This window comes from Salvelinus namaycush, chromosome 31, assembly GCF_016432855.1.
Source record: "Salvelinus namaycush isolate Seneca chromosome 31, SaNama_1.0, whole genome shotgun sequence".
NCBI classification, from domain to species: domain Eukaryota; kingdom Metazoa; phylum Chordata; class Actinopteri; order Salmoniformes; family Salmonidae; genus Salvelinus; species Salvelinus namaycush.
The window spans coordinates 15,330,458-15,340,387 of NC_052337.1; the positions used below are offsets into that span (position 1 = coordinate 15,330,458).

The 9,930-nt window shown below is 44.8% G+C and overlaps 1 protein-coding gene across 1 annotated transcript; it reads right to left on the minus strand.

Moving 5' to 3' along the window:
- Positions 1 to 2,666: 2,666 nt before the first annotated feature.
- On the minus strand, positions 2,667 to 8,714 carry LOC120026230 (zinc finger protein 703-like). Its single transcript, XM_038971054.1, has 3 exons — positions 8,706 to 8,714; positions 5,200 to 5,328; positions 2,667 to 4,683 (listed from the first exon to the last, which is right to left on the minus strand). Exons 1-3 carry the CDS (start codon positions 8,712 to 8,714, stop codon positions 3,145 to 3,147), a joined length of 1,677 nt encoding a protein of 558 aa, XP_038826982.1. The 3' UTR covers positions 2,667 to 3,144.
- Between the last annotated feature and the right edge of the window lie 1,216 nt (positions 8,715 to 9,930).

The following is a 9,930-nucleotide window of genomic DNA, read 5'->3' on the forward strand; positions in this document are numbered from 1 at the left end:
AACAACGAAATGGAAAATGGCACGGCTATTCATTTCTCCCTCGAGGCTCTCTAATTCAATTCTATCTGTCCTAACTTTTATTGAGGCCTAGCTGGTATTGTTCCCCTGTGTCTCAGTTTCTCAGGATCTGTAGGTGTTCCCATTGGGAGATACAGATTGGTTTTACTGAGCCTTTAGGTGGTGACAGAGACAGTCACAGAGCTCACTGCTTTTTACTTTCAAACAAAGACACTTGACTTGGAAACTATAGGTGGACTTTTCTGGCAGCAAAAATTTGACTAAAACCCTGTATAAATGATGAAGCAGACAGAAAAAGACAACACTCATAACCAGGGATATGAATTCCTCGCACACACACATACACACACTCTCAGACCTAAAACAACAAAAGGATCAGAGAACAATCCAACATCAGACGCCACTTTGACTAAAGTCCCTTTCAGTCAGTCAGTCAGTCAGTCTGTCTGTCAGAATGCTGTCAGTGCTTCTTAACAACCTGATCTTGAGCTCTCCCATTTAAACCCCAGGCTCTGCTCCTTAACCATGTCTCTGAGTTTCCTTGGCCAAACACCAGGGCTACAGAAGCTACATGGGACACCTGAAACCTACTTTGCAACCCAACCACGAGTATCTCCTCCTGCTGCCCTACAAATGAACCCAGAACATCTTTTGTTCATTCAGCCCTTTGTTAACCAGGTGGCTGAGAACACATTAGCTTGTGAGGAGGTGAGGAGAGGGATTGAATGAGCCATTTGGAAGACATCACATCTCTGACAAGGTCTCGGGAACATGGAAGACTGAAAACGAGAGCAGTTTCTATGGTTTCCGTTGCGATGGGGTGTTGTGACCCAGTGGGTCTGCCTGTCAGGACTGTGACCACCGTAGGTCATCTATACTCCGACAGGCCCCCGACAGTGTCTCGTAACCAGGAAGTAGCATATTACCTCTGCCAATCACACTGAGCTGGAGTAACATGAAAGACGGACAGGTCCTTATCCTGAACATGACCAGACAGACACGGTTTTGCTCTGATGCCTATCTGGACATAACACAGACATAGAGAAGGCTGGGACTCAATCAAACTCAGTGGGTCCCAAAACTGACCTGTCTGCCTACCTGCCTACCTGTCTGTGAAACACTAACTGAAAGTAAAGCACACCCAAACCCATCCTTCACCTGGTTGGGACTGTCTGTAGAACAATAGTACCTGGCACACACTGGCTCTACAACAAAACAAGGCAGATAATGCACACTGACAAAGGCTGTCTTCCACTGTCCTACCAGAGTAGGTCACTTATATTCATATAGGTCATTATATTCATGTCTGTTGTGATGACTGAAATCAACTCAGGGATGAATACCACAGGATGGCAAAGGACCATGGGAGTCAGGAAATCAATACAACAGTTCCTGGGTAGGTCTCAAGAGAGACATACAATATCCATACAATATCCATATCGCAAGAGGACCATATCTCATGGAATATTTTGAAACCATTACACCAGCATGTAAAAGAAATCCCTGTCACTCAAGCTGCACAGTTCCTCCTCCTTAATGTTAGATTCACTATACGTTTGCATCCTGTTATTTTATGTCAAATGCAGTCAACTGATTGTTCTGAACAAGAAAGATGTTTCTTTCCACTGCTTTTTAACACAAGTATTTGGATGTATAAGTATTTTGATCTATTTTGCATGTCAAATTGCAATCGCAATATTTCGTTAAAAAATCACAACTTGATTTTTTTCCAATATTGTGCAGCCCTATGTAATACTTTACTGAATTATACTGAAATAGTCATTCTAAAATTTACAATTTTGTAATTTAGCAGACACTCTTATCTAAAGCAACTAACAATAAGCATTCTCCAGTATTCTTCTTTGTATCTTAGTCGCGTTGTCTTTGAATGTTCTCTCCAGACTGAGTGACTCATTATTACATAGCTGGTAATAATGGCCTGATGAACCAAATCAAAACGATTGAGATGAATGAGGTGTCAAGAAGAGACCAATTGGATTGACAAATGAAAACGACAGAATATATATTCATTATCATTTATTAAACAAAATATGACCTTGCCTTTAAATCGGACAGCTCTGTCATCATCACATAATCTTTGCTTCCTGTGTTTGGGTTCGTATCGCTCTCTTACCCAGGTCATTCGCCCAAATACTTTACAAAAAATATCACATTTCCTTTCACTATTAATCTGCTGTACAAACAACAATTAGGAAGCCAGAGAGGGAGAGAAGGAGATGTGACATGCACATTCAATCAGAGAAGGATAGGAAAACAAGAAAATCACGTATTTTTGTAAGGAGAAGAAAATATACTTTGTTGTAAAGTTTGCATGAGTGAATGTTTTTATCATGTTTAAACAAATCCTGTTTATAATAGATAAAATGATAACTGTATAACTGAAAAATAATAACAAGAAAAGTTTAAAAAATTATGTTTTGGAAAGTAAACTTGAAAGCCAAAGCACTCAGTTAAAAAATAAATACAATTTCTATTTTCAGTCAAAGAAGAAGCAAAATGTATGAAACTGAAACAAATCTCAAAACCATAACCGAGCTAAACTCACACACTCAGGGTCAAGCTAGCATGCATCCGGTTCTCCCCCTGTGGCCCCAGTCCCCCCCCCCCTCCCACAGTGCTAGGTTAATGCCATCACTATCTCCTCTCCTGTCTTTCCACTGCAATCACTATGCCCAACTTGACATGAAGAGATCCAGGAGGCGTTCTACAGCATCCTACCACCAGCTATCAGCGAGCCCAGTCTGTGATGCTATTACAACTCAGCATGGCACCATGGCCGCTGGTCCAGTCCAATCCACTTGTTCATAAAGTGCAGCATCCTAGTGTGCAGACATGCAAGCATCCAGCCCCTTCTCCATAGAATCCTGCTTTGGTATGGAGTAGTAGTGATCCCCCATATAGGCCAGATGTGCTGCCCGCAGAGGCTCCAGAAACACCTTCATCCAGGGCTTACATAACATTTCTATTAAAACCAATTGGATCCAAAGATTCCAGCAGTTTTAGGCAGGGAACAGCAGAGCTAGGCAGGAAGGAGTGGGGGAGCTGCCTTGGCTTAGTAATTTGAGGAGAAACACTGTTATAGACTGTGTGGATGGAGACGGAGGATCACTGGTAGCCCAGGGCAGACGCTGAGCCAAGTCTCTGGCTATAGAGAGCATAGTGGGGGTAGTAAGGAGAACCAGCCTGGAGGGAGTGCAGGGGGATGGAGGTAGGTCCAGGGGGCAGGTGGACCTTACCATAGGGGTGGTACCGGGCCAGACCCAGGGTATGAGGAGCCCTGAGGGAGAATGAGTTCTGCAAGGAGGCCTGGCTCTGGTGGGGGAGGTGGCAAGAGGCAGCAGAGGAGGAGACAGAGGGGTAGGCAGAGAATAGCTTACTGTCCATCCCTCCAGGTAAAGAGGTGTGTGTGCGCAGGTGGGCTAGTAGCTCGTCTGAGGTGGAGAAGCGTTTATCACAAGGACCCCCAGCCGATACCCAGTTACAGGCATGAGGGATGGGGTCATTGGAGAGCATGAAGCCGTAGGTGTAGAGGGGGTGGGACAGGGTGGGGGTGATGCTGGAAGACATAGTGCTGGGGTGGAGGGAGTGGAGGGGGTGGGAGGGGTAGACCAAGCCTGGATAGCCTGATTTGATGGAGGAGGAGGGGTCATGGACGCAGGGATTGCTTCCCCCCAGGTGGGGTGAGTTAGGGTAGCTGAGGCAGTACGGGTCCCTGCACAAGCCCTGCATGAAGGAGAGGGGAGAGGTACCAGCGAGGGGGCTGGAGCTATGGTGCTTCCCTGGTACCCTCACCCCCCCTCCTCCCAGACCAGACTTGGTAGGGTCCAACCCTGGGACAAACTGGGAGGGGTATCCAGCATAGGCCCCCACTACAGAGCCATGGTAGCCCATACCAGAGGAGGACAGGGGGAAGACAGAGTGGCCAGTCTTGTAGGGGGAGATGGGAGTGATGTGTCCAGGACCCAGGCTGAGTGGTGGGGGTTGGGAGTCCATCTTGCCCAACTCGTGGCTGGGGCTTCCCTCAGAGCTGCCTGTGCTGGAGTTGGTGCTGGCTCTGGCATGGCTGGAGTTAGCCATCTGGGGACTGTCCAAAGTGACCTTATTCACATCTGACTCCTTCTTAAGATGGCCACCACTGCTACTGTTGCTGTTCCTGTGTGGACTGCTCTGTTCCTGTTTGTGTTCTCCATTCAGAGTCTGAGAGTGGGAAACATGTAGTCCGTGAGGCGACTGGCTCTGTCTGTGTGTCTGTGACGACTGCTGTGTGTGCTGAGGAGGCGTGCCACCACCCACCCTGGAGTTGGGAGAGATGGCGTGTGGCGGAAAAGATGGACAAGAACCTGATAAGTTACTGTTAGCTACTCCATTCCCATTACTAGGTACCCTGAAGCCGGTCTTGTCAGAACTGTTATTAGAGCTACTGACCCTGTCCCTCCGACTGTCTCCCCCTACTTTGTTATAGGGCTTGAAGCTGGACTTGTCCTCCTGTGAGGGTTTGTGACTGGAGGAGGAGGAAGAGGAGTGTCCATCATGGTCACCATTGCCATTAGAGATAGAGCTTGGCTTGGAGGTGGGAGGGTCAGGCTTGCCGATCTGGGAGCAGGTCTGAGCCAGCAGGGCCAGGGGGCTCTTCTTGGCATCCAGCTGGAGAAATAAACCAAGACTTTAAGTTAAGTTTAAGCACTTTTCACAATTACAGTTGTAGAAATAAAGACAGACAGACACAGACAGACAGACAGACAGACAGACAGACAGACAGACCGAAAGTACTTAAATTACTGTTACCAGTAATTGTTTCAATGTATTTGGCAGTAATGAGGTCTTGCTGTAAGTTATGGCTAGTTTTATCGAATAGATAGAAGTAAGCCTATTGTCTACAAAGTTGAAGCAAAATAGTAGAAACGGTCATTCGAAAAAACTGCCTCCCGGGGGATATAGTATATGAGAAAAGATGCTCAGGGAATTACTTTTCAAAAGTCCCTAATGTGCACATCCCCCCCAAAAATACGCATTATCGGCTAAAAGTCGAGGAACATGCTTTGCGCAAAAAAACGCACCAAGGTGTTGAGAATAAACCGTAAGTCTTATCATCTATAAGCCAAACAACAACGCCATTCAATGTGGCAATTTACCAGGACAATAGAAACATATTCACCATACCTCAATGCTCACTGGTGCAGATTGCAAAGGCTGCAGGTATTCCGGGTGGTGGAGCAAGTGGCTGGTGTGCGCCGTCAACATCTTGAGTATCCGGATAGGGAATAGGATCCAAAAGAGTCGGTGAAGACACTAACGCGCCCGTTGGGGAGCTGCAGTTATCACTACTGTCACAGGATTCGGAGGTATGGCTGCGTATCTCGTGCGTAATAGATCCAAAAGATAAATCTTTAATTGGGGAGGGAAACGAAAATATGTTGGAGAGGGGCAGTGCTTTGTTAAAGTCCCGGAAAAGTAAAGTGTATAATTATCCATGCGCAGTGTATAGTTTAATTATAATCCGCTAGAGAACGCCTGTAGCCTACTCCCCATCTAGTTTCATTTTACAGTAGTTGACGTTCGGTTCTTCACTCATGATGCCTATTCCAGAATTGTTCTTCCGGGGGTTCTAATTCACAAAATCCACATCAATCGGGATGTGAGCGAAATATATGCATACAATTCAGTTACAGAATAAGTATAGCCAAAGTGAGAAAATATGTAGAGGTTCCAAAAGACGGCATAAAATCGGACTCTCACGGCTCCAGTCTATAACGCACTCTCTCTGTCTCTCCAGCACTCACACACCATCCGGGCCGTACCTCGAGTGTGTGAGATCACAAGCGGACCTTCGAAGTAAGCGAGCCGCCGTCCAATAGTTGGTATTTGCATCGTTAAAAATGAGAAGGGCTGATGCGTTCTTCTGAAGGCGGAGCAATACATTGTCCCCCTCGGCCAATGAAGACAGACTGTCCATTGTATTTCATGGTGTTAGATAAGTCTTCCGATAATCTTTGTCAGAACTGAATGTAATTCTCTTGGATGCAAAAAATGTTTTACCAGGCGCCCTATATTGTATTTATGTTGGTATCATTGCGAGTGTATCAGTGTGCCTTATACATGACCGACAGGGGGCACTATTGATGACATTGTATTACAGGGTTTATTGTCATCACCATCATCAATACAATAGGCTACAACCAAGTTTTTGGCTTATATTGGCTTATATTGGCAAATTTAAATCCATTAGACTCTTGTGACTGTTGTGGTCACTGCAGGGTTGAAATCAAGTTACTATTAACAGAAATGTAATAACATTGGCTAGCCTGTGCCACATTCAACTCTCAATCTTCTTATTTGAATGTACAAAGTCAAATGGGAGTCACACACATTTTACATACCTACTCCTTAGTCTACTTGTGACATTGAAATTGAGTTTCACGTACTGATCCCAGTAAATTCACTTGGACTGTTTTTTATTATTTTATGTAATTTTCACAACCAGTCAGGGAGAAATGTGCTAAAGAGGTTGAACACTGCCTCTATATTCATGGTTCTATAAATCTGGAATGTTAATAACTTGATTGCATTACTGCCAGGCTGCTGACTGACTCTGCAATGAGCTAATTTTGTTAACCTAATTATACAATGAATTGGTTAAAGTACTTAAAAATTACGCCTGACAAGAGCTATTAGCGGCGGCCCAGAATAGTCTCAGTCTGCGGGGCTGTGATGCTCCCAATCCTCTGGCTGCCCTCTCAATCCAGAGAGAAATAAATGGGTCATAATCCCTCAGAATCAGAACCTATGGGCAAAAGGCTGCATGATAATGGAAATGAGAAGATGATGAAAATTTGTCCATCTATTACAGTGTTCTCGATATAAGATAGCTGTGCCTCATGGCAAATTATAAACTGGGTGGTTTGAGCCCTGAATGCTGATTGGCTGACAGCCGTGGTTTATCAGACCGTATACCACGGGTATGACAAAACATTTATTTATACTGCTTTAATTACGTTGGTAACCAGTTCACAATAGCAATAAGGCACCTCTGGGTTTTGTAGTATATGGCCAATACACCAGGGCTAAGGGCCGTGTCCAGTCACTCCGCAATGTGTCGTGCATAAGAACAGCCCTTAGCCGTAGTATATTGGCCATACCCCCCCCCCCCCCCCCCCCCCATGCATTATTGCTTAAATATATAACAGCAGTAATAAAATGTACAGTGATATTGTTGCATGATGTTATATGGTATTGTGGACATAATAACATAGTAGCTACATTGGCAGAGCCTACTGTATATACATACTAACAAGTAGCTAGTTTTAAAGGTAGACTCAGCGAAATGAGGTTGCCATAAGCAGCACCGCAGATATTGAGATGAGCGAGATGCAGGACTTCACTCTCACACAGTCACACACAGTATCTGCGGATGTGCATGTGTTCTCTTCATGCTGTTACAGCGTGTTAGGGCACCAAAACAGCTGAGAAGTTGAGCCTCTATGCTGTTTACTTTCTACCTCTATGTCAAATCGCTGAGTCTACCTTTTATTTATCTGGTACTACACCATCCTCATAAACCAGCTGTTAGTCAGTGTTTTTAAAGGTGATATATTTTGATGTAGCACCCCTCTTCCCTCAGATAGACACCCAGAGCAACACAGCTCCCAGTATACATTCATCAGTGTCATAGAGGTGATATGAGGCAGAGTGCTGGAGAAACATGACATCAGGAAATAGGGTCAGTTCAACACCACTGGAGAGGTTCAACACCACTGGAGAGACTGCAGCTGTATGGAGTAGACCGCACTCTGTACCTGTGTCATGATGAGACACAGGCATGACAGATGCAATGATACTCTATCAAACTTGTTTATCAAAGTTAGTTAGCAACTAATTGATCCTGCTTTGTACCCCTCAGGGTTTATTCCCTTGACCATCAACATGAAAAGGAAAAGAAGAATAGTATGAGGGAGGAGAGAGGGAAGAATGACCCAGCAGGGGGAGGACAAAAGAAAAGGAAGAGAAGATAGAGAGAGAAAGTGAGGGTCGGCCTCAACAATGGGGATCTCCTCCTGGACTTACCTTCAGACACCTTGAAGTTGGTCAGTAACAGCTGTGACATGTTGCATCAGTGTGTGTGTGTGTGTGTGTGTGTGTGTGTGTGTGTGTGTGTGTGTGTGTGTGTGTGTGTGTGTGTGTGTGTGTGTGTGTGTGTGTGTGTGTGTGTGTGTGTGTGTGTGTGTGCCGCAGGCTTCCTGTGGCGAGGGGCAATCTATCTCCAAACCCCTCTCTCTGATCACAGAACATAATCACAGCAACGCAACTCGGCAAATCAATGGAGACCATCTTGACAGACAGATCTAAACAAGCCCCAATGATTGATAGATCTGTTCACTGTACAGCGACATACAATACAGAATATTGTGTACTGGGTGGAAGGTCTACATACACATACAGAGAGACAAACACACACACACTTTCAAAACCAACACTGGTATTTATTGACCTTGAGGTGGAGGATAATGTATAATGATCTCTGGCAGATAGAAGTCAGATGCTTCTATAACCAATGGAGTCTTTCATTTTAAAATGGTCATACATCTCTCTTGTTTTCTCCCAGACAGGCATCAAGGCCAGTTCTAATGTCTTTTTATGTTCCCATAGTAACCACTACACTACACACATACCTTGGACATGATTGACAGCAAGTGTGTGCTGACAAATAAACCACACGCAAGCATGAACACACACACGCTCTTTCTCTCTCACACACCATCTGTAGATGTTAAAGTGTGTGTTAATTTCCATAGTTAAACAAGGCTAATCTGTGTGAGGCTGCTGTGTCAGTCAGCTGTAGTGAATAGAGCTCTTATCTCTCAGCAGTCTGATACTCAGAACCTGTTTGTTTTATCCTCTAGTCCCTCCACCTGCCTGCCTGTCTGCCTGTCACCAGCTAATGTCAACAATCACATATTTAAATAACAGTAGCTTTTCCACTCCCTCAAACACACACTCAGAAACACACAAGCCTAAAAGCACACACACACACACAAGCATAAAAGCACACACACACACACACAAGCATAAAAGCACACACACACACACACAAGCCTAAAAGCACACACACACACACACACACACACACACACACACACACACACACACACACACACACACACACACACACACACACACACACACACACACACACACACACACAAACACGTGCACACACACACAAACACGTGAAAACACACACAGACCCTTGCCATGCCACACATGCTCCTCCCCACAACAAAAGCTGCCGTTGTAGTCAGACAGCAGGCAGGGAGAGGAGAGGAGCAGTTATCTGCTAGCTGTGGTTCTGTGGGTGGGGAAAGAGATCCAAGAGATCAGGCTTCCCTGAGATGAGGCATCAAGACTGGATCAGATCAGATGAGGGAACAATGTTCATCTGAAATCAAAGATGGAGGTTTTTTTTGTAGAAAATCCAAAACCTGACTAGTGTTTTAAGAAGTGAGTGTGTTTGTTTCGTTCATTGTCAAACCCGTAGAAGCGTCCAACTGGGAACAGAGGTTTTGATTTACATTTGGTTGAGTTGTCAACTAATGTGAATTCAATGTGAAATCCCCCCCAAAATTAGATGTAGGTGACAAGTTGAGTGAAAAAACGACAACATTCTGTTACGTTGATGACTTTCTGCAAATCTAATTAGTTTTCCACGTTGATTCAACATCAACACATTGATTTTTTTTAAATGATGTGGAAACAACGTTGATTCAACCAGTTTTTGCCCAGTGGGATACGTGTTCCTCATTTGTGTGATTTTCAGCTTTATAATGAGTCGGTGGCTGAAAGGAAAGGCGATCGTTCTGGTCCTGAACTGCCATCATTAATCCTCAGTCTGTCAAT

Bases quoted from the DNA above. Each gene is read 5' to 3' on its own strand.
- LOC120026230 (XM_038971054.1), bottom strand. The intron at 4,684-5,199 runs GTATGGTGAATA...TTATTTCTCCAG, and splicing joins CTGCACCAGTGAGCATTGAG to CTGGATGCCAAGAAGAGCCC.